Source organism: Gavia stellata, chromosome 2 (genome assembly GCF_030936135.1).
Source record: "Gavia stellata isolate bGavSte3 chromosome 2, bGavSte3.hap2, whole genome shotgun sequence".
Classification (NCBI taxonomy): Eukaryota; Metazoa; Chordata; class Aves; order Gaviiformes; family Gaviidae; genus Gavia; species Gavia stellata.
Genome location: NC_082595.1, coordinates 65,872,342 through 65,897,722, shown reverse-complemented (window position 1 = coordinate 65,897,722; position 25,381 = coordinate 65,872,342). Strand labels below are relative to the sequence as shown.

At 38.8% G+C, this 25,381-nt stretch overlaps 1 protein-coding gene across 1 annotated transcript in view; it reads left to right on the top strand.

The window, feature by feature from the left end:
* The window catches only part of GRIK2 (glutamate ionotropic receptor kainate type subunit 2), a 430,922-nt gene that overhangs the window by 328,991 nt on the left and 76,550 nt on the right, over window positions 1–25,381 (top strand). The window contains exons 12-13 of the mRNA XM_059835498.1: window positions 738–856; window positions 4,724–4,941. Coding sequence (XP_059691481.1) covers window positions 738–856; window positions 4,724–4,941 — 337 coding nt within the window. The remainder of the gene's footprint in view (window positions 1–737; window positions 857–4,723; window positions 4,942–25,381) is intronic.

Sequence of the window (25,381 nt, the reverse complement as noted above, 5' to 3'; positions counted from 1 at the left end):
TATTTTTGAGATAATTAATTTCACTGTCTTTTTCTTTTTCTTTTTCTCTTTTTTTTCTTTTCTCAGAGCCTGACCCTGCAAGGTGCTTGTGAGTGTCCCCAACTTCTTTTGGAAAGGCTTTCCAGGGATGCTACTGTGCACCTCACAGGACAGGATGCAATTCTTTTAATTTGCTATAATATTGTTTTCTGTGAATTATACAGTTTAGTCCCCTCATTTGTTGATTAATGATGTCACTTTTACCCCCAACTATTTATTTTCTATTACATTCATTATTTGTAATTTTACTGAGAAAAAAATTTTGCCTTAATGTGTATTTTTTTTTTCTGGTTAATTACTGTGATTTAATGCATATTGTATTTTCTTTCAAGATGCAAAATACTGACACAATGGTTATAAGGACCTAATCCTAAATGGCACCAAGTGCCCGCAATTCCATTGATGCTAATAGAAGAATAAATGCTTTATAAATGTTTACAGGTGGCACTCAGAACCTTTCAGAGGAAATCTCTATACAACTTTATTATTATCAGCAATAGTTAAGAATGTAAATCTTCAGTATTGTTTTATCTTTTAAAATTGTTGTTAAGTATAACGCAGTCATACTGTAAAAACGTCCAATCACTATTTTCTTTATAACCTTTCTTGTTTTTCTTTTTCTTTTGCAGCAGATTTGCTGGATAGACTTTCTGCTGGCCGCATTTTAAATCTGTTCTTTTTTCTGTCAATTACCACAGGTTTAGTCCCTATGAGTGGTATAACCCACACCCTTGCAACCCTGACTCAGACGTGGTGGAAAACAATTTTACCTTGCTAAATAGTTTCTGGTTTGGAGTTGGAGCTCTCATGCAGCAAGGTATACGATTCAGTCTGCTCTTTCTCTTGGGCACCATGTCCCACTTTTTGCTGGGGGTAACAGCTCTCTGGTGCAAGTCACTTGCATGGGTGCCTCTGTGCATGTAACCATAAACCAGCTTTTTTATGTTTATGTATCCAGGCATTCTCAAACTCCACCTTAGGAATAAGTCTGAAGACAGATAAAATTTAAAAAAATTTGAAGTACAGCATAACTATGTCATTTCTTTCCTAAACAGAATCACGTACATTACTGCATAAGTAAAAGAGCTAATCTGTCCATTACCTAACAAACCTTCATTTAAGCAACCTAAAAAAGAGTACATCTTTGTCAGGCAACAGTATGATATAAATGTCTCTCATTTGTTTGATTTTGATCTAGAAATCTTTCAATAACAGACACATTTTATCTAGTAGTTAGTACCTGTAAAATAAAATGGTAAATATAGGAGATTTAACTTTTTCCAGCCACATTTTATATTTTTTAAAATCAGAATGGCCATTCTTAGAGATTTAAATAAACAGTCTATAATATACAATGCGTGCACTGAAAACCTGATGTCATTGCTGTCAATAAAAAAGGCAGTTATAGTCCTATTGCTCAGAGTATAACCAACAACCAATTTTAACTAGTACTGTCTTTGTAAAATGCTTAAGCTAAAATACATTCTTTAAAATCTATAATTTTTCTTACCATATTCCTTTTATTTTTAAAGTATACCAAAGATATATATGAATAAAAATATATCACCATTTTATTACCCTTTTCCTTAAGGATTTGAGCAGAGTCCCATAATTTCAGACACATTTGAATAACACAGATTCAGCTTTTTGTTCTGACATTTCACTGGGCAGTATAGCGTAATAAGAAAGATTGTTAGTTCTGTTGAAGAACCACCAAAAGGAATGGCTTTTCTTTCTGGAAAAATAACCAATGCATATCACAAAAAATTCATAGAAAATGTTGGCAGGAGCTAGTGCATGTTGGTATAGTTGCTTGATGGATATACCTGAGCAATCATTTTTAAAACTTCCCATTATAGGTACACCAACTATAAATAAATCCTGATTTTAAGTCATCAGATGAATTCATGAAGCTCTGCTGTAACTGTAATAAATGTTCTGTCATGTATCAGGTCTGTAGACTTAAAAAGTCTCTAAGCTCTCTGTGAAAAGTGTACTATGCTCAGAAAAACATGAAGTAATGGGTAAAAAGGAATCAAGATTCCAAATCAGAAATAAAAATACAGCTATATTTTGGTAAGTGTTTAGTATCAACTACATTACTAATATACATTTCAAGAAATTATATAGTCCAAGCACAACTCCTAACTACATGTGTTGTAAGATAATGGTTGCTTTCAAAGGAGCTACCAAAAAATGGATACTGAATGAAACAAGATATTTTGGATTCCATTCACAGTTCTCAGGATTGTCAGAATCACTATGAATGCTGCGTTTTATTTCTTACGTGGCTGTATGGTTCTTCATATTTCTGGAGGAGGGAAAAAAACAATTTAGGTTTTTGCATCATCTTTTTGCAAAAAAGGTTTTTTAGTCCCTAGCATCTAAACATTTCTTGACAATCAAAACAGGAAAAAAGAGACATTCATTTTAAAAGACCTCTTGGGAGGAAAATAGTTTTCCATGAAGGAAAACTAATTTTTCAGAATTAAGGCTGACCCTCTGTCCTTGCCTTATATTGTTTTGGCTTTGACTCAATGCATCTTTTAATAAACTTTCCAAGGCACCATTCTAAGGATGAAGTATCAGTCTTGATTTTGATAATTGCTTTAAAAAAAAATTTCTCAAGTGCCTGAAGTCATCTAAAAGTAGGCTTTTACACAAGCATGGAAGTTATCACCTAACAGCAGTAACTTTCCATTAGAAACAATACAATAGTGCTTGGGCCATACTCACATTAACTTATTAAGTGCTGCTTCTTTACAAAACATTTGCTTAGTGCTGGAGGATACATGATAGAGGGAACTCATACATGTCTTGCTGACACCCCTCGCTCCCAGGAAACTGTGGGATATAGTGCTGGACATGACGTTACCTTGGGTACATGACAGTCAGCCCCTAACCAGGCTCTGTTTCACGGGCCTAGGCGGCACTCGGTTTTGGTCCTTGGTAAGGTATGAACTTGTGGTAATTGGGGCAACTGTGGCAAATGTTTCCACTCTTCTTTTTTTCCCAGTCCTATCTGACTTTACTGGTGTTGCTTTTTAAATGAAACGAGAGCAATTAAAAAGAGTTGATGATGGTGGGCTTATTGGGAAATCTGTTAGTGTTATGGTCTCTAAGTGTCTGACTAACAGGGCCTAGGAGCAACTACATCAGAAAGGTACTTTTCTACTTTTTTCCTTGCAGAATTCTAGGCAGAGTCTGGCGCTGGAGTTGGCTGTCATGTCCAAGTCTGTCAGCTTTTTTTGTTTGAAACAGCAAGGGTAAGATGAACTGCAGGGTAAGATGGGCTGTTTTTGAATATGATAGTCCAGTTATGATACCACTTCTTTTTTCCTTTTCTTTGGTTTTCTTCCTTTCCTCCCCCTCCCCCGCACCCTTTCTGTTTTTTCTTTGGCATCGACATTGGAAGTTTGGCATAATCTTTCATTTATATGAAGATGTGTTACCTTGCTGGACCAGTTCCTTAAACAATTCAATATGAACACTAAAATTTAACGGTAATAAAATAGTCCATCTTGCCTTCATTCCATTTTACCCAGGAGATTTAAAACCAAGCATAGTGACCAATTAACAAAAAGTGATTGTTTTGGTATGATGGTATAGCGGATATGGTAAAATTGTTTCTCTGAAAACAAGTTTCCGGATACTTCTAAAAGATTTTGCATAAAGTTCTTACAATGAAGCTTGAAATTGATTATTTGACATCACTAGAAATTACATTCCATTCAATTATAATGTTATGGAAAAAAATCTATACGTGCTCATTTATAATAAATATTTGTGGTTGTAAATTACACTGAATTTTATTTTTTCCTATTTTTAGTAATAAGGCACAAGAGGAGTTTATGTGCTTCAATTTGTCTCAGTAGACTCTAAATTAGCATTAATAATTATGCAAATTACTATACAGTGTCTGTTGCCCCCTCCATTCTTTAGTGCCATGAGCAGGCAACTCCAGCAATGCATTATAATCTATCTTTATCTAGTTTATGCATAGCGGTCTAATATTTTCATTGCTGCTCTACCAAATTAAGTGTGGCATAGCCACCCATGTTTATCTGAAATTGTGGGGCTAACTATAGAGATGGGAGATGTTATTTTTTTTTATCTAAGCAGTCAATAAACAACCCTTTACAGCAATACAAATGGCAAACGTCAAAAGCATATTTACAATAGATTTCAGATATGAAATACTTTATTTCATATATGCTCCTTTCATCAATAGCTTATTTTTATTTACTCAAGCAAGTTTTTACAAAATACTTACATAATGTTTATTTAGTGCCTTGAAGATAAAGAACTGTAGAAGTGTTTCAGTATTAGTATTAACTTAGAGGTTCAGTCCCGCTAAGATTTTTTCTGGAAAGCCAGTTCAAGGAACTGCTTTCTTCACATTGTTTTATATATATATTTATAAATTTTTAAAAGGCACTGATCATTGAGTCTCCCATTACTATGTTTTGATTCCCACAGCTCCAAAAAATTTGTCTTTATAAGTGTAATTGGTTCTTATTTTTCATTTCAGTTGTGTGTGTTTGTACAAGCAGTACATGTAAGCCTATAGCTTAAAGATTTTTTTGCACAGTGATTCCATCTCCCCACTGTGGCAAAAAGTGCTGAACACTTATTAATTGTTTTCTGTGCATTGGTTTCACCTTTCTCCCCTGGTTTTCGTTAGGTTCTGAGCTCATGCCCAAAGCCCTCTCCACCAGGATAGTGGGAGGCATTTGGTGGTTTTTCACACTTATCATCATTTCCTCGTACACTGCTAACCTAGCCGCCTTTCTGACAGTGGAACGTATGGAATCCCCTATTGATTCTGCTGATGATTTGGCCAAGCAGACAAAGATAGAGTATGGGGCAGTTGAAGATGGAGCAACCATGACTTTCTTCAAGGTAAGCTTTATATTTTGTTTGAAAAGATCCTATATCCCGATTGTGGGGACAAAGCTTGTGCACCTTGCTGAGGAGCAATGGATATGGTTCCCACTGCTGTCAAAAGCAACTGAAAATCACTTTTTTGAGGATTTTCCAGATAGCAAAGGAAGCAAAAGCAAAATCTCTCATGGAAAATAAAAAGGCAATTTCTTTGATTTTCACTTAAATAATTGAATTTATAGCGGTGGAATAGGTGAAGAAACCTGAACACTTTGCTCAGACAGATCTCCTGTAGCTGTGTACAAGAATGATTTTTGCTGGATTAGGCGTTACAGTATCAGTTCAATATCATTATACTTAATTGTAGTCTTTGTTCAAGCAACTGGACTACACTAAGGATATTAGTGACTGGACTGAGAAAAACCTTTTGGACTTCATATTTATGAGAAACTTTTGAATGAAATTTGGGGTCTATATAAAAAACTCAGTTTTTTACAGTTTTTCTATTCATTTTAACCTGTTATCAAGACCATTCAATTTGAAATATAGTGAAATATGCTGCTGGATTAGAGAGAAATCTTTCTTTTCTAGTTTCGTCAAGCATTTAATTGGGCTTAAATTAGTGAGAAGTATCCATGAAGGGAGAGAAGATGGTTTGTTCTATAACTCCTTCTGTTTGATAGCACAGCGGTGTCTTGGATCTTCCAAAGAGAGAGGTGTTTAACAATATTTGTGTGATCTTTGTTACATTTTGAAGACTTTTAGCTTGTATATTCTCTTTTTATGAGTTCTTATGCTGTCACCTAAGGCTTTGTGGTGACTGTGACATTGGCATTTGAAATTAGACAAACTGAGGTCCAAGGTAACTTGTAAACTGGTGCAGAAATTGAAGAATGTGTGCTCAGTTCCTCTCATCAGATTCAGAGAGTACAAAATTTGTTTAGATGTCAAGGCTAAATAGTCACTATTTAGTATTATGCCCTTAGAGCCAATTCAAGTGGACACATAGTTTTAATTCTAAAAAATAATTATAGGGCTTTCAGCTTCTGCTTGGAAACAAAAATTAATTCAACTTCAGTATCTCAGAATGTTTTAGGCTTCTTAAATTACAATGTACATTGGGAAGTTTCTGAGTGTTTTCCCCAGAATACTTGTTGGAGAAGGAGCTGATGAAGTTAATAGAAGTAGCTAATGAATTAAAGGTCTCTTGATGTCAGGAAATATGTGAAGCAGTTAAAAGAAACAACATTGACAGTTTAAAGACTGAGGTTTTTAAAAGAGTCAAAATGATTTAAGTCTCAGGACATAAAGAGATGACACAAGGTATTTATTGAGTTACCAGAAAACACTACAGAGCTTTAATTTCATTTTTGTTTGGCAGAAATATTTGAACTTGTCAGATTCGAACTGTGGACTCTAAAATATTAGGAAGCAAGTTTAAATTAGCAGTGTCTTTCCTTCTGGTTGCCAGAAGCACTTTTCTCTGCATCTTCTTAACTTTTAGCTTTCCTTCTTCCTACCCTTATTTTTCTCTTATTCACTTTTTTCCTTTTTTGTACGTGCATAATCTGTGGGTTTTTTAAGTGCACAGAGACTATTTCTCTTTTTCTGGATGTTTTTCCCCTCTGCATGTAATATAATGCTCACTTTTCTGCACAATTCTTTCTTTCTGCTCTCTTTCTTCTTCTGTTTCTATTTATCTAGATATATTTTGTGTTTATTTAGTATATTGTATCCAAGAACTAGAGACAACTTACTTCTAATGAAACAGCAATTGCACATCCTGCATAGAAGATTTTTGATCGCAGTTGAAATAACCTAGAGTTATACACAACAGAGTTATGGTGTCAGATCACATAATTTGGTATCGCTCTTAGTACATTAACGAATTCTCCTTCTTCACTATGAATGAAAAAGAGAAATCAGAAGAAAACACAGGATTTCTTTATTCAGCTGATACATTTTAGGTCAAATTAAGGTTTATTCTGTTGAACAAACATATTTTCTGGGCTTAATGTGGGAATAGATCATGGTTAGCAAGTGTTTTGTGACATGAAAATGCACTGATAGTTAAGAACTTCTGTTCCAGCTAGCAACCAAATGATTACAAATATTTTTCTGATGCTTGCTATCTTATCTAGTAGTATGTAAATTAATTGGTATTATTTAATGAAATGGACCTAAACTTAATCATTAGAAGTAGCTGCAACTGTTCTTGTAGTTCAGCAATAAGTGAAAATCATGCTCTTAAAGAAAAGTAAATGGGAACTATATAATCTCATTTGATTTATTCAGTGTCTGAAGCAAGTTCCAGGTGGAAATTAGAGTTTGCTTGATGTAAAAGCTATTCACTAGAGCTAACTGTGTAAGGAATACAATCTAATTAAATATATATTTCATGAAAGATAAAACAAAACATTTGTATACAGTTTATCTGTTAGAGTAAACTTTCTGATAAAATTAGGTATTTTTACCTAATGATGTTGAGTTATCAGAAAACAGGATACTATAGTTCTAGTCAACAGATTATACCTGTATCTGTGTGTTTTCAAAATATACCTCTATTTTGTATAAGCAAATTGCTTCAGAAATGTAATTTCCTTACATGAAGAAAATGAAAATGCAAGAAAATATTTAAAAATAAGACTATAAGTGGAATGACCCTAAAAAGTACTACTAGAGTTGAACAGCTCATAGATACTATGACTAAATAATAAAATAAAATGCACTTAAGAATAGGAAACTGATAAAGGAGACAAAAACTGTCACTTAAGTGACAGAAGTGACACTGGACATATATAGTATGCAAAAGTATAGGTAGTATGGAAAAGACTGAAGAGTTGCATATGCTTTTTGCATTGTGTGTAAAAAACCAGGATAAATAGTCACATTTTAAATTCTTTTCAGAATACTTTCTCTTTTATCAGTAAGCTGAAGGAGGGTTTAAAATGGTATATATTATATTCTCTGATATATACACACTTTTTATATGGCATTAGGGAAACTATTAATGAACTATTGTGTCCTACTCTGGTGACCAAACTTTGAAAATATGTTTAAAATTGGAAAGAATTCATTAAAGGTGAAAGCATGACCATAGGTCTGGAAATAAGCATTGCAGTTAGAGGCTAAGGAAGATTTGTCTGTTTAATCTGCTGAAGAGAAGGTTAAGAGGTGACTTGATCATGGTCTGTAAGTGTCTTAATGGGAATAAGACTTTCGACAGCAGATGACTGTTTAATCTAGCAGAAAAAGGCATAATGAGATCCAATGTTTCAAAGCTGAAGTTAGGCAAATTCAGACTAGAAATAAGGTGCACATTTTTAAGAGTGAGAGTAATTAACCACTGGTACAACATATCTAGGGGTGGGCTGGATTAATCCATCACATGCAGCCATTGTGAGGAAAATAGATACAGCATAGACCAAACATGTTACACTTTTGATTTAGAGGCTACTCAATGAAATAGGTAGCCTTCATTATACAGGAGTTCAGATTAGATTTTAGTAATCCCCTCCTACCTCAAAACTCTATGAGAGTATGACTTCCAGGGGAGGTTGCACAAAGATGATTACGAGGATAAATTTATCATCTCTGTGTATGTTTTTCCTTAGCCACTTTGTCTTGTTTTAATGAGAGTGGATGAAGTAAAACAGTGGCATTATGCTACAACAAGAAATGAAGACACCAGATGGTTTCCTAATGTTAAATGAAATTATCATATCTTGGTAATAGTTATTAGTTCCATTCACAGTGAGGCTTGGTAGCTGCCCATGAGATTGACAGTGAATTCTGCATAAGTTATCTACATAGCAGTCCATTGAATTCTTTCTTAAAAAAACTTTGGAACCTGGCCAAAGCTGTGTGGTGCTAATACGAAAGAAGAACATTTTTTGAAGGAGAATCTAAATGAGAATCAGACAAACAAACTAACTGCTAGATTAAAACCTGCTAAAGTTAAAATCTTGGAGAGCACAGGGGATGTATGATGAAAATGCTGTTAGCCTTGTGAGTCAAACATACCTGTGAAATAGCTTCAGTGAAAAAGGAGTGTTGTCTCCGGAGGTTTATTAGGTCTTCCAGATCTTCATATGCCTCCTTCTGCTCTGAGAAACATGACGTTACAACATCTTTTAGAAGCCAGAAAGTGGGGGAAATTTTCAATTCTCTCTCCTTTTAAGATCTACTTATCTACTCTGAGCATGGAACAGAAAGTAGTTTTACAAGTCTGTTATATGCCTGGTGGGTCTGGTGGGCCATTTCATTGGCAACAACAAAGAAAACCTTAGTATTATCCAAGAATTAGAAGGAAAGAAATGTGAAAGTAAATTCTAAGCCGTATCTGCTGCTAGGTTTGTAGTTTCCACTGCTGATACATGTTTTGGTGTTTCTCAAATCATGGAGTTTTTCTTAGTTATGAACTTCTCTTCCTTTCTCTTGACTGCTTTTGTTACTATTGACCATTTTCAAGTTTCAGAAGCCTGTCTTCCTTCCTGTAAGGAATAAAATAAAAAGCATTTATTATTTTTATGAAAGGTACTTATCTCACACTAGCTGTTCTTGGATAAAAAAGCTCAGATTTTTTATTGCCTCTGATTTCTGTGGTCTCGCAGTCTATGTTTCTTAAAATCCCAGTGCCTGTTTTCTTGCTGAATGACAGTTCTGAAATTGAGAAGAACAATGTTAAGTCCACTCTGATTCTATTTGTACCACAGTTCTCCGTCCTCACACACAAAGAAACTACTACAGCCCATACGCTTATATGTGGTCTACAATTTTAAGATGTTTATTTTGTTAAGTTGCTCTGTACCTTTGTTTTTCTCATAATTTTTCATATCTGTACCTTTCAATGTCAGAAATCTTTTCTTTCTATGTTTTTGTACAGTACCATGCACAATGGAACTTTTCTCAGTTTTGTTTACTAGGCATTTGTATACCAAATAGTAAAAAACAACGTAATTTTTCATTCTCAAATAGCAGTAGATTGGTGTCATTACTTCTGTATCATGAATTAAAGGTCTTCTCAGCTCTCTGTGAGAATCATATAATTTATATCCTTATTTTGCTCATAAGGAAGCTGAAGCACTAAAAGAGAATGCATCTTTTTCAAGACCACTTGGTGAAAGGCAGATAGGGGACTAATTCAGGAAAGCTGACTCACACACCTTAGAATTATCTGATAGACTATTCTATTTATCATTTACATTTGCCAGTTTTTTTCTTTTCTTCTTCAGGACACATTTTTATACTCCAGCTCTACTTTTCTACAATTCCTCCATTTCTTCCTGCACTGCTTTTTCTCCACGAAGATCCATGCTGCTGAACCTTTTCAGTTCCCCCCCCACCACCACTTTTTACCCTAGCCATTTTGTTACCACCGCCCTTAGGAAATTTGGGGTGGGGGGGTGGGGGGGTGGGCAACAATTCAGCACTTAGTATCTATCTTCCTTTTCCAAATTCTCAGCCTATTGTTAAAGGAAATAGTATGAAGCTCTACCTATACCTTGCAAAACCTCAGAAATAGTCTCTTAAGGCTGAAAGAAGGAGTTGTAGGGGAATTTTCCCACTGCTTGTAACTGGAGTACAAGTGACAGATCACCTGACGTAAGTGAAAAAAAGCAGCAAGAATAAAGGTATGAATGCTATTCATTTGTTGTGAGTGATGTTGGCATTGGTGTGCATAAAGTCAGTATAACTTCAGTGGGTTTTTCAAACCTGGGTTTGAACATTGGAATAGGCAAATGACATTTATCTGTTTAGCAAATAAGTATGCATATGCAAGCACATGGGCATATATGCACATAGAAACTTTAGTTGAATGCTGCAAATAAAACATTATGAAGTTTAGCAGTGCGTATCATTTTTTTGGTGGAATTGTTGCAACTCAAAGATGAAAGAAACACCAATTCTGAGCCTCTCAGATATCCACTGACTGACAGTGACTAATGGTAAACAATTTTTTGAGTCCCAGTTTCCATGTGCTGTGACCTGGATAATGCTTAAAAAGTAATTGGTAGCAGACACCACAGATATATGTTCAGTTTGCTTTAAAATTATTTCACTTTATAGATATGTTGCATTTGAATGTAACAAATACAGACTTGTTCTTATGCATAAAAACACATGTGGCACTTTTGACTAAAAAGGGAATTGAATATAAATACCATGTGATTTTTTTTTTTTAATTCTTTTTGATCATCATCATCATGGTTTGGGTCTACCTGCTAGAAACCCATACAGTTGAAATGCGTTATTTCTCTTTTCCCATAATTATTCCTTCTGCAGGAACACCTATGCAGTTAACCACTACTTCTTTGAATGTAGAAAAAAAGCAGGCACAGTTGCAAACCTGTAAAGCAAGGTCTGTGGTCGCTCCACACACTTATAAGAACTGAATCTACAATGATGGAGTCTGTGACAATGAGATACAGGCTTCGTCCAGAGACCTCAAAATAGCTCTGCCTCACTGAGTTCTACTTATTTCTTTAAAAGATCAAAGAAGCTAGGTAGAGGTAGGTAGGTTAGATGATGCATTAACACAGACTATAACAAAAGCAGCAGTACATTTGAATTCTAAAAACAAGAAATTCAGATAAATTTGGTAGCATTAAGTTCTTTGAGGTGAACTCTCCTTTTTTTGAATCTGAGGGAAGAAAGCAGAACTAATTCACATAAGGGTCTCATTCCAAGCGATTCTCTAGGTACTGGGACAAAGTGACTGAAATGGTTTTATGCTGTCTTGACTCTTTGCCCTTCTCTGATGTTGTCAGAGCCATTACTGTTCCTGCAGTAAATAAGAGTATATGTTTGGCTGCCTGTTGCCTCTCAGTGCTGAGGCATGAAACTGTCCAGGCTGTCCAGGCTGTCCAGGTCTCCGGCTGCCAGGAGTGCCTGAGCCTGTTGCTGGCGCCGGAGGACCAGAGAGACAACGCCTGCGTGCGGTGCGACCAGGTGAACGATCTGCTCAGCCTGGTGGCAGAGCTGAAGGAGGAGGTGGAGAGGCTGAGGAGTATCAGGGAGTGCGAGAGGGAGATAGACTGGTGGAGCCATGCCCTACCGTCCCTGAGGCAAAGGCAGAGGACGGAGGCTCCACGAGAAGCAGAGGCTCCCTTACCCTCTTGCCACCAGGCAGAAGGAGGGGACCTAGGAGGCGAAGGGGAATGGAAAAAGGTCCCTGCTCGGGGCCGCAGGCGAATCCCCTCCCGGCCTCCCTCACCCTCACCTTCTCAGCTGCCCCTACATAACAGATATGGGGCTCTGGAACTTGAGGGCCAGGCTAACGAGGACGTGGACGAAAGTCCATCTGCGGGGCTGCCTAGGGCGAGACAGCCTGCCCCACGCATCACAACCACCTCTACCAAGGCAAAAAGGAGGGTGGTTGTTGTAGGTGATTCCCTCCTGAGGGGAACGGAGGGCCCAATATGCCGGCCTGACCCGACCCACAGGGAGGTCTGCTGCCTCCCTGGGGCCCGGGTGAGGGAGGTCATGAGGAAACTCCCCAGTCTGGTACGGCCCACCGATTACTACCCGCTGGTAGTTTTGCAGGTTGGCAGCGAGGAGATAGAGCAAAGAAGCGTGAAAGGGATGAAGAAGGACTTTAAGGCGCTGGGGAGACTGATTGACGGATCGGGTGCGCAGGTGGTGTTTTCTGCAATCCCTTCAGTGGCGGGGAGGAACACTGAAAGGAATAAGAAAGCAAACATGGTCAACGTGTGGCTCAGAGACTGGTGCCACCAGAGGAATTTTGGATTCTTTGACCATGGGGTGGTCTCCGTGGCACTGGGCCTGCTGAGTGCAGACGGTGTCCAGCTGTCCCCAAGGGGGAAAAGAATCCTTGCCCGTAAGTTGGCAAACCTCATCAGGAGGGCTTTAAACTAGACTCGAAGGGGGAAGGGGATGAAGCCAGGCTACCCAGAGGTGAGCCTAGGGGTGGCATGCCATTGCCGGGGGCAAGACCGATAGCCCAGCTCAAGTGCATCTACTCCAATGCACGCAGCATGGGCGGCAAACAGGAGGAGCTGGAAGCCATCGTGCGGCGGGGCAGCTATGACGTGGTCGCCATCACAGAAACATGGTGGGACGACTCGCATGGCTGGAGTGCTGCGATGGAGGGCTATAAGCTCTTCAGGAGAGACAGGCAAGGAAGGAGAGGCGGTGGGGTGGCTCTGTACGTCAAGGAGTGCTTTGATTGTATAGAGCTCGATGATTCTCATGACGGGGTTGAATGCTTATGGGCAAGGATGAGGGGGAAGGCCAACAAGCCGGATATCCTGCTGGGGGTCTGTTATAGACCACCCGACCAGGGCGTAGAAGCTGATGAAGTGTTCTTCAAGCGACTGGCAGAAGTCTCGCAGTCGCAAGCCCTTGTTCTTGTGGGGGACTTCAACTTATCGGATGTCTGCTGGAAGTACAACACAGCTAAGAGGAAACAGTCCCGGAGGTTCCTCGAGTGTGTCGAAGATAACTTCCTGACGCAGCTAGTAAGTGAGCCTACAAGGGAAGGTGCCCTGCTTGACCTGCTGTTTACGAACAGAGAGGGTCTGGTGGGTGAAGTGAAGGTCGGAGGCCGTCTGGGGCTTAGCGACCATGATATGATAGAGTTTTCAATATTTAGCCAAGTAAGGAGGCGGGTGAGCAATACCATTACCATGGACTTCCGGAGGGCAGACTTTGCCCTGTTCAGGACACTGGTCGGGAGGGTCCCTTGGGAGACGGTCCTGAAGGGCAAAGGGGCCCAGGAAGGCTGGACCCTCTTCAAGAAGGAAATCTTGAAGGCGCAGGAGCAGGCAGTGCCCATGTGCCATAAGAAGAGCCGGCGGGGAAGACGGCCGGCCTGGCTGAACAAGGAGCTTATGCTGAGGCTTGGGGAAAAAAAGAGAACTTACCACCTCTGGAAAAAGGGGCAGGCAAGTGAAGAAGAATACAAGGACCTCGTTAGGTCATGCAGGGAGGGAATTAGGAAGGCGAAAGCCCAGCTAGAGCTCAACCTGGCCACGGTCGTGAGGGACAACAAAAAAAGCTTCTATAAATACATTAACAACAAAAAGAGGGCCAAGGAGGATCTCCATCCTCTACTGGATGCGGCGGGGAACATTGTCACGAAGGATGAGGAAAAGGCTGAGGTACTTAATGCCTTCTTTGCCTCAGTCTTTAACAGCCACACCGGGTATCCTCAAGGTATCCGTCCCCCTGAGCTGGATGACAGGGATGGAGGGCAAAATAGGCTCCCCATGATCCAGGAGGAAGCAGTTAACGACCTGCTATGCCACCTGGACACTCATAAGTCTATGGGGCCTGATGGCATCCACCCAAGGGTGCTGAGGGAGCTGGCGGAGGAGCTTGCCAAGCCGCTCTCCATCATTTATCAACAGTCCTGGTCAACGGGGGAGGTCCCGGATGACTGGAGGCTTGCCAACATGACGCCCATCTACAAGAAGGGTCGGAAGGAGGATCCGGGGAACTACAGGCCTGTCAGCCTGACCTCGGTGCCGGGGAAGGTTATGGAGAGGCTCATCTTGAGGGCGCTCACGGGACACGTGCAGGATACCCAAGGGATCAGGCCAAGCCAGCACGGGTTCATGAAAGGCAGGTCCTGCTTGACCAACCTGATCTCCTTCTATGACCAGGTGACCCGCCTAGTGGATGAGGGGAAGGCTGTTGATGTTGTCTACCTGGACTTCAGCAAAGCCTTTGACACTGTTCCCCACAGTATTCTCCTAGAGAAGCTGGCGGCTCATGGTTTAGACAGGTACACTCTTCGCTGGGTAAAAAACTGGCTGGATGGCCGAGCCCAGAGAGTTGTGGTGAATGGGGTGAAATCCAGCTGGCGGCCGGTCACAAGCGGAGTCCCCCAGGGCTCAGTTTTGGGACCGGTCTTGTTTAATGTCTTCATTGATGATCTGGATGAGGGGATAGAGTGCTCCCTCAGCAAGTTTGCAGACGACACCAAGTTGGGAGGGAGTGTTGATCTGCTTGAGGGTAGGAAGGCTCTGCAGAGGGATCTGGACAGGCTGGATTGATGGGCTGAGGCCAACCGGATGAAGTTCAATAAGGCCAAGTGCCGGGTTCTGCACTTCGGCCACAACAACCCCAGGCAACGCTACAGGCTTGGGGATGAGTGGCTGGAAAGTTCCCCTGCAGAAAAGGACCTGGGGGTGTTGATTGACAGCCGACTGAATATGAGCCAGCAGTGTGCCCAGGTGGCCAAGAAGGCCAACGGCATCCTGGCTTGTATCAGAAATGGTGTGGCCAGCAGGAGCAGGGAGGTGATCGTGCCTCTGTACTCGGCTCTGGTGAGGCCGCACCTCGAATACTGTGTTCAGTTTTGGGCCCCTCACTACAAGAAGGACATTGAGGTGCTGGAGCGTGTCCAGAGAAGGGCGACGAAGCTGGTGAGGGGTCTGGAACACAAGTCTTATGAGGAGCGGCTGAGGGAGCTGGGGTTGTTTAGCCTGGAGAAGAGGAGGCTGAGGGGAGACCTTATCGCTCTCTACAACTACCTGAAAGGGGGTTGCAGAGAGGTGGGTGTTGGTCTCTTCTCCCAAGTGACTAGTGACAGGACTAGAGGACATGGCCTCAAGTTGCGACAGGGGAGGTTCAGGCTAGACATTAGGAAAAAGTTCTTTACTGAGAGAGTGGTGAAACATTGGAACAGGCTGCCCAGGGAGGTGGTAGAGTCACCCTCCCTGGAGGTATTCAAGGAGCGTGTGGATGTGGCATTGTGGGATGTAGCTTGATGGACATGGTGCTGTGTGGTGTTGGGTGGGTTGTGGCTTGTTATTGTTGTTGTGTGGCGTGGGTTTTGTGGTTTGTTTTTTTTTTTGTTTGTTTTTTTTTTTTTTTTGGTGGGTTTTTTTGGTGTTGTGTTTGGGTTTTTTTTGCTTTTTTTTTTTTTTTTTTTTTTTTAAGGTTGGACTTGATGATCTTACAGGTCTTTTCCAACCGTACTGATTCTGTGATTCTGTGATTCTGTAAAAATAGGTGGAATGTGGCAGAAATCCACTACCTTTCCACCCTTGCCTTTGTCCATGCCCATGCTTTTTCCCTTCCCGTTTGCCATTCTCCATTCCTCATTTCTTACACCCTCTTCCCCTGTTCCTACATTATGGGCTGAAAAAGATGAGCACAAGGCCTAGTCAACTTTTCATTTCTGCAAAGATTTATACTGCGTTATGCCATATATCCAGATAGTAAGCACTTTTAATAAGCTGCTGGATAACATTGGTATTCATTAATATTATGCTCCAAAATCACAGAATTCATATTTATCATTGACACCTGTCTCCAGCTACAGCTCTTAGAAACCAATGAAACATATACAAATGTTTTTTTGGGTCCTCTCAAAGAAATATGCATAACTTTCCAGTGAAAACAAGATTAGTCACTCACAATAATTAAAATATTGAATTAAACAGTTAACATATGAATTAGGTCGCCACTAGTTAGTTTGAAAGGAAGAGAGACATCAAAAATAAAAGTTGGCATTAGGAAAAATTTTCTCTGTCTTTGGATCAATTAATATTTTCCACAGCTCAACATCTGTTTCTGCCTTACCCCAAATATTCATAGGGAAAAAAGTTTTATGCTGATCTTCCCACAGAACTCTCAGGTGGGATAAACTATGTAACCTATGGTCCTATCTGTCTTTCCTGTTCCATAAGTATTTCTCAGTGTGAATGTAATATAGAACTAAAAGGAACATACCAGCAAGAAGCTGATATTTGTGTTGTTTTTCAAAATTGCATCCAACAACAATATGCATTAATTAGTGCACATGCATTAATGATCCATACTGTAGGTACATGATGGAGTTTGTCTGAATAAAGCTAGTCTTTCTCAGTGTACAAGGTGTTGTAAAATATAGCAAGATCAAATTGCCACTTGGATAGAAATACAGGATATAAGAAATTAGAGCCCAGAGGGGAAAAAAAATTACTAATTAAGTGTACATTTGTCCATAGAAAGTCAAGCCTGATGATATACAAATACTATGCAGACCACGCTTTGAGTCCTAAATTGTGTCAAGTTTTTTTACCAGCAAAACTGAAGAATTTCTACCAAATGTAGCTGATTCAGAGAAATGTTATAATCTAGATATTTGAAAAATCATTTTGTAGTTAAAAGAAACCCATTCTGACCTTTTTTTTTTTGGAGATTATATGGTGATGCCACTGAAGACAAGAAAAATAGGGGCTTTTTCCTTTGAAGTCAGATGGAGTTTAATCACTACTAATCACTGCAAATTGTTCTGGTCATACCTCTCAATAGCTTTCTTGCTGTGTTTTAGGATCAACTTAAGCCAGTCTAACTGAGTAGTCCAACCTCTTCTCCTGCCTTCAACCTCAAGCTCTGTTGGCTTTACATATTGCAGGGCTGTGGCAAGAGTCAGTCCAGCTTTCTGAGCCAACTGAAAATTAATCTTTTTTTGTTATTGCATGTTTACTTTTCACTTGTGACGAAAGCTGCTCTGGCTGCCAGAGTGCTAGAACTGATGCGCAGGGAGCAGAGGGTGTCTCTTTCCATGGCAGGGTGATCTTATATCACCCTCCTAAATGTGAAAGCCACTGGGAATCCACACCCTTTGGGAAGTGAGTTCTGTTGCCTAGGCATTTGGAGGTGTGAGGCTGAGAAAATCAACAGCAATGTAATTGCTCATACCTCCAGAATGTATGTTGTCCTTACAAACTATTGTAGGTTTTGTCTTAACTGGTAAGCCATTTTGTTTCCTTTCTCTCACCTGATGCACTTCACTTTCTGGCCTCTGCAGGGCCTGCAACAGCACTGCTGACAGGATCAGTTGTAAAAGAATGACTGAACTCTGGATTCTGACTATAGGTTTGGTTGCAAGGCTTATTCCTCAGAAATGCATAACCTAATTGCTCTCTAGCCTTTTCACTTTTCTCTCCTTCTCCTGCTGCTTTCTGACAGGAGGCAGGGCAAGAACACTTTCCTGTTCTCTTCTCTTTTCAGCTTTTTTCTCTTTATGTCTGTCTTTAGATCATGAGCAAGGTGAGAAAGGGAACTGAACATGATCATAGAGAGTGCTTCAACTGCAGACAGCATTCTGTATGAAAGACAGATTTTAGAGTTAGGGTTTGTTTAGGAAATTGAGAGTACATCTGAGAATGTTTTTAACTATCAGAGTCTGAAAAAAAAAATTGTCTTGCTCTTCAAAACAAATAGATCTATTACCAAGTAACCATGTAAAGTTTGCAGATTTGATCTATGACTCATCCTGGGAATGTGATTCAGAAACAATTCTCCAGAGTGAACCGTCTCTCAGTTTAGCCAGTTTTGTGTGAGATCCTGCCATATGAGCAACCTTCAGTGTTGACTTCCTGCCCACTGAAGCAGCCTGAAAGACTCCATTCATTAGCAGAGGTGAACTCTTGGTTCCACCTTGTCAGTTTATATATGATACTACTGAGGTGTTGTCCAAATGCATTAGCATTGCTTTGTGTAGAGAAACATTTCCAGTGCCGGAATTACCCTGGACACTACATAAAGTCTTATTATACTGAGGAATTTCTTCTCCAGAGTTATTCATTGCTCCAAACAGAATGCTTGTCAAGATTGGTTAAACCGTCCCTTTTACAATACACCTATGGTAATAATTACATAAGCTTTATTGGATATGGATGCCTTTTAAGCATTTTTCAGTATCCATGCATCAAATGAACTTGTATTCAAGATCCTTAATCTGCACTATATAGATTACTGATTTATACAAAAAATGTACTAAACCATGCATAGAATCATAGAACCATAGAATCATTTAGGTTGGAACAGACCTTTAAGATCATTGAATACAACTGTTAACCTAACACTACCAAGTCCACCCTAAACCATGTCCCTAACCACCACATATACATGTCTGTCTTTGAAATACCTCCAGGGATGGTGACTCAACCACTTCCCTGGGTAGCCTGTTCCAATGCCTAACAACCCTTTCAGTGAAGAAATTTTTCCTAATATCCAATCTAAACCTCCCCTGGCACAACTTGAGGCCATTCCTTCTCATCCTATCACTTGTTACTTTGGAAAAGAGACCGACCCTCACCTCTCTACAACCTCCTTTCAGGTAGCTGTAGAGAGCGATAAGGTCTCCTCTCAGTGTTCTTTTCTCCAGGCTAAACAACCCCAGTTTCCTCAGCCACTCCTCATAAGACTTGTGCTCCAGACCCCTCACCAGCTTCATCGTCCTTCTCTGGACACGCTCCAGCACCTCAGTGTCCTTCTTGTAGTGAGGGGCCCAAAACTGAACACAGTATTCGAGGTGCGGCCTCACCAGCGCCGAGTACAAAGGTACAATCACTTCCCTACTCCTGCTGGCCACACTGTTTCTGATGCAAGGCAGGATGCCATTGGCCTTCTTGGCCACCTGGGCACACTGCTGGCTCATATTCAGCCGGGTGTCGATCAACACCCCCAGGTCCTTTTCTGTGGGGGAGCTTTCCAGCCACTCGTCCCCAAGCCTGTAGCGTTGCCTGGGGCTGTTGTGACCCAAGTGCAGGACCCGGCACTTGGCCTTGTTGAACCTCATACAGTTGGCCTCAGCCCATCGATCCAGCCTGTCCAGATCCCTCTGAAGAGCCTTCTGACCCTCGAGCAGATCAATACTCCAGCCCAACTTGGTGTCGTCTGCAAACTTACTGAGGGACCACTCAATCCTCTCATCCAGATCATTGATAAAGATATTTGGATAAAGAACTGGCCCCCATACTGAGCCCTGAGGAACAACCACTTGTGACCAGCTACTCACTGGATTTTACTCCATTCATCACAACTCTGCGTCTGGCCAGCCAGCCAGTTTTTTTACCCAGCAAAGAATACACCTCTCCAAGCCATGAGCAGCCAGTTCTTTATGATCAGAGTAGCCTACTGACCAGAGGATTTTCTGCCCATGAACACATGGGACCAAAGATAAGCTATATATTTCTCGTTATTTTTTATTTGTTCAGATACGGCATGTGATCTTTCCATTTACTCATAAATTTATTGTATAGGAAATTACGGGGTTTTATTTTTTCACATCTTAAAAGCTGAGGCAGCCACTCTTAATAATGGTGATGATCATAAATAATATGATCTTTTATGCTGAATTTGACTTAAGTTCTCATAATAGATTTTAAAATGTAATTGGCAACCAAAATCCGTGTTGTTATGTGAATTCTGTTGTGATTGATTGTGATTTGAGGGGAGTATGAGAGCTTTTATTATATTAATACATACTATTAGTAAACTATTAATTCTAGTTAGAAACTAGGCACTGTGAAAATTAACAAAGGATGTAGTATCACTTGCTTCAAAATATTTGTATTTTAGTAGTCTATCCTTGCACTTGAGAACAGCTTACCCTTAAAATACAGCAAATATCCTGGAGGCCTTTGAAGACTTGACTTTTTTGGTCTGTCTTTGAAGAACTCTTTCTTTCTTGTGCAACAGAAGGCCAGTGTTGCACAAGATAGATGGTAAGATAGAAACTGTTCTGTTCTTCTTTCTGTTGCTCTCACTGTCTTTCTGTTTCTCTGTCTTTCATTTTTTATTTTTTGATATAAGAGACACTTACCTTCCTTGACTTACAAGGAATCTTCCAAAACTCTTAAGAAGCTTCTATATGACATGTCTGATAGAAGTTTCCTGTACTCTTTCCTACATTTGCACTTTCTGAAAAAGGAAGATGCATCCCTAAAAGCACTTTTTGTGAAGAAGGAAGACTAGCACCAAACATTTGCTGTGATTTGTTGGGAAGGCTGTCTAGCTCTTCTTTCACCCTTTTATTTTATCTGGCAAAGAAGCTCTGAGAGTAGTTTCTTTGATGCTAGAATTTCTATCTAAGCCTATCCAAGTGGTTATAGTTCAAGTGTATTTTTATTCAGGTTGAATTGCTGATGATTTTACTTGGATTGAACAAAACCAACAGTTTGGTCCTTAATTTAGTTTATGGCTACACCTAGTATTTCTGATGCAGCTTTTGTTCCCTGAAGTACAGAGATGCTGAGCATAGTTCAATATAGATGTGCAATCCAACAATGGTATTCTAGTCAGGGGTCTGGCTACCCATAAAATCAGAAGTTAGCAGAGGAAACACTGAAATTTCAGTTATAGCTTCCTCTTCCAGTCACAGGTGCCTCATATAAGAAATCGCCTTTCTGAAATTAAGGAGAATATTTTTTGTATAGCCTTTTCATAATGGAGAAGATTTGGCTGTCTCAGTGGCTGTCTTTTCAATTCAGATCATCAAAGATGAAAGGAGGATTGTCAGGAAACTATAAGGCTCATCTCATAAGCAGTATTGAGACCATTATTTTTTACATTCTTATTCAGCTGATAATGGATTTCTGGATTTATTTCCAAGATAGAACTTGATTTCTAAATACTCCAAATAGATTTCTTAAGACTTCCAAAAAACCTTAAGACTCTTCATCTTAATCTTCAGGTCTACAATTTTCCCTTCAGAAATATAGAATTACTTTGATAAGTTGAATCCCTAACTTTTAGTGGAATAAATCTAACATCAAAACCACTAGAACCTACAAATGTTACAGATGTAATATCGTGTGATTTGAGATGTTTTTTGTTATTTTTACATTTGTTGACATTAGTGATGGAATCAACTTGTTAAAAGCCTCCTATTACTATGTATTTGTCATTCAGATTTTTAGTATTGTCTTTTCTTACACTGTATTGCATTACACAAACCCTATTTTAATAATTTTATCAACTGTAAATGTAGCTAGTTTCACTTCATAGGTAATATGTGTAGCAAAGGTAATTTATTATTCTTTTATAGATATAAGAATTGTAAAACGAAGTGTGGCATCCCTGAAATGATAATTAGTAAAATCAAGAATAGGCTGTATACCTGAAGTTTCTCAAAATGTGTAGAGTAGGACTGTACTAGCAATAGACTGGTAAATTGGTGGATTGGTAAAGAAAGAATCTCAGTTGTTTATTGAGAGAATTTAATAAGAAGACATGATATGATCCTGTGTTTTTGTTTCAGAGCCGGAAAACAGACCCCCCTGGATGATTTAAAACTACATCTGGGAAAGATGTATTTTTTGAAACACATAGGGCGATTTCTCCTCACTCCAAAATGTAGATATTTGCTCTCCTCTCAAGTAATCATCTAGTTGCCTTTTACTGGCACTGGAAAGAAATTGAAAGGCACCAGAAAGCAGTTCTTCCATACTACGTTATGTTACTGTCCTAGAAGGACAGTGTTTTCCAGAGTTACAGAACTTTTACCATTGACTATGCAGAAGCTTAGATTAGTACCTTGGTCCAGATGCTTAATGTGTAGGTGGCTACAAGTATGTAAGAAGCATCTTATAAAATTTCTGGTCACTAAGCACTAGGCAACTTTCATATATGTATAAAATGCAGTATGACTGTAGGGAGAGGCTGTGATTAAAAAATATCTATGTATGCAAATTAATTAATTTTACAAGGAAGAATACAAATAATTCTAATTCCATAATAAAACTGACTGACTTAACCAGCACTGTGGGGATATTTGTCTTATTTTAGATTATTTGTTTAAAGGCTATGAAGTTTCTTTTCTTACATGTTGGCACTGAAATGAACACAAAAAACAAAGAGAAAAATCTCTTTCAAATCATAGAAAAAATTCACATTTTGGCTTACAGTCTGAGTTGGACTTTGGCCCAAATTCTGGTCTGTGTTTGTAAGGATCGTATTTAAAAAGATTGAACTGGTCACAATGTGTGTTCCTAAAAGTTAGCTGGTGATTGCAAAAGCCTGTCTTTCAAAAACAAAAGTAAAAATAACAAACAATAAACACAATCCACCATTTTTCTTTGTTCATGTGACTCTATATGCTTGATCATATTAGAAGTTGAGTACATTTATCCTCCACCAGTAGGGCAGATGTTGCTGTGTCATCTGCTGTCTAGCTTCTAATTTTTTAACATCTATGAGTCCAATTAATTTTTTTTATTAAATTAGGGTGACAGGTGCAGGCTTTTGATGTCTGCACCAGTAATGTGTTTGCATTGTTTGCACATTTTGTCAGCAGTATGTGGTTATCTTGACACATTCTATGCCAGAATTTTCGTGAAAACTTTAAATTGAAGGGTACAGTTCAGCAAATTGAGTTAACTAAATGATTATAGCTCAGTAGTTGTTAATCAGGAAATTACGAAAAATCTGAGGTTATATACCGATTACCATTTCTCAAACAACTTCCAGCTCCAAACATTTTTGTATTGTCATCCTCTAAGATAGTATTTGGAGTTCCAAAATTATGATATGGTTTAATTTACAACTGTTAGAGCAACTCTTAATGCATTTAGAGGAAAGGGACCGTTGTTTAAAGTTGTTTATTTGTTTGTTTGTTTGTTTTTCCTGGATTAAAAAAGAATAGCAAGAATAAGTAAACAAAAGAATTGGCATAGTAAATTTTTAGAACATGGAATCACCTTTAAGCCTGAAGATGACAACACTGCAGTTATTGATTCCTGTTTTTTTAATTGTATAGTCAAGTTCTATTCACATGTTTGGGCTTCTGCATACATATGGCAGATTAGTAGGCTGGCACAGCAAAACTAACAAACTTGTTTACAGAAAAAATAAAATTTGCCCACATCCAGAACAAACTATACCCTCTAACAGATTCTGAATCATTAATTCTCTTTTGCAAATTTTATTTTTCTGTACGTTTAGGCTTCTTGGTTAGAAGGTGAAACAGAGGGAAAATTATAAAAGCTAGAGTAGAATAGAATAGAATAGAATAGAATAGAATAGAATAGAATACAATACAATACAATATTTCAGTTAGAAGGGACCTACAACGATCATCTAGTCCAACTTCCTGACCACTTCAGGGCTGACCAAAAGTTAAAGCGAATTATTGAGGGTATTGTCCAAATGTCTTTTAAACACTGACAGGCATGGGGCATCGACCTCCTCTTTAGGAATCCTGTTCCAGTGTTAGAAAGCTGTCTTAAAAATTATTGTTAAAAAATCATGATTTCTGACCCAAAATTTTGAAGTAAGAATTTTGAAGTGAATTGTTTAGAGACTAAAGTAAAATTTATAAAGAAATATTTATTCAAGAGTAATGTAAAATATGTACAGAAATATTTATATAATGTTTCAAGTGTATTGTTCCAAATGCGTTATAAGTCTCTGTCTTGTACAGTTTCAAGCTATATTTTTAGTAGTAAATAAAACAGGCCAGAACCATTTTTAAAGTCAAGGTCACTGGGCTAAACTCTCTTTTCCATCAAAATCAGGTGATCATACACAAACACCCTGTTAGGAACAGTCTTTGGTAGGTACTTGACATCTCCTGAGCTATTATCTGGTGGTGGAGCGCAGGTATCATTTGGGAAGTTATTCCTTAGGACAGGCCAAAACTGTTCCAGGCCCCATGCTAACAGATGGTATGGACAGTTATGGGCCTCTGTCCTGGCCCTATTTTGTTAACTGTAACAGGTGAATCATAGTCTTGATTTGTATATAAGTTAGTGAGACTCTTTAGCAGCTTTGCTAAAATATTGTCAGTAGAAGAATGAATTATGTCTGATTCTACTCTTTAGTAGAAAAGTTGGCTGAAGAGGTGAATACTTTTTTCTTTTCTGTCGTGCTCCCAAATAAATTTCGGGTTTTTTTCTTAGATGTAGTGGTTCAACTTAAAGCAAATCAATTGCTGTGGGAGTAATCTGTTAAAATATTATTACAAACTGAAAATCCTAATAGGGAACTATATCCTTATTTCTTCTTTCTTCTTTCTATGCTTCTTTCATAAATAAGTTCCCATTGATTTCAGTAGGTATTAGGTGTTTCAATACCTTTGTGAATCTAGGCTTAAAGACATACAAGGAAAAAAAAAAGAAGGAAAAAAAAGAGCTAATTCCAAGTAAGACTGTGCACAGAACAAAGTGTGGCCATTAAAGCTTAAAGAATCTGAAGTTTCACCCCCCCCAAAAAAAAGGAAAATCAGTTAAATGTTACACATCTAGAGGCTTGGACTAGAGAAAACCAAAGTAAAATGCAAATAAAACACCAGTGGTTTAATAGTTTCGGTCTGTTTGAAACTAAAATGTTATATTTGATCTTTAATTTAGACATGTAATGCTTTTCTTTTGGTCATGCTCGTGTTTCCCACAGCATTATAAATAAGGACTGTTAGATAATTGATATTACTTACCATTTTAATTTCAAATGAACTATTTCATTAACATAATATGTGTCAAGAAGAAATTATTTCATTTTACTTGAAAAAAGAATCTTTGATGTCTTTGTATTCAAGGAGAGCAAAACAAACATACTCTTTGTTCTGATATTCTCTAATGTGCATTACTGATTTGTAAATATATGTTTGGATCATATTTTAAGTGATGACTAATTTCAAGCTTATTTCCATAGTGAACACCATGTATTTTGAGATGGATTTCTTAAGTGGGACCCAGAATGACTCCTCATTTGCTTA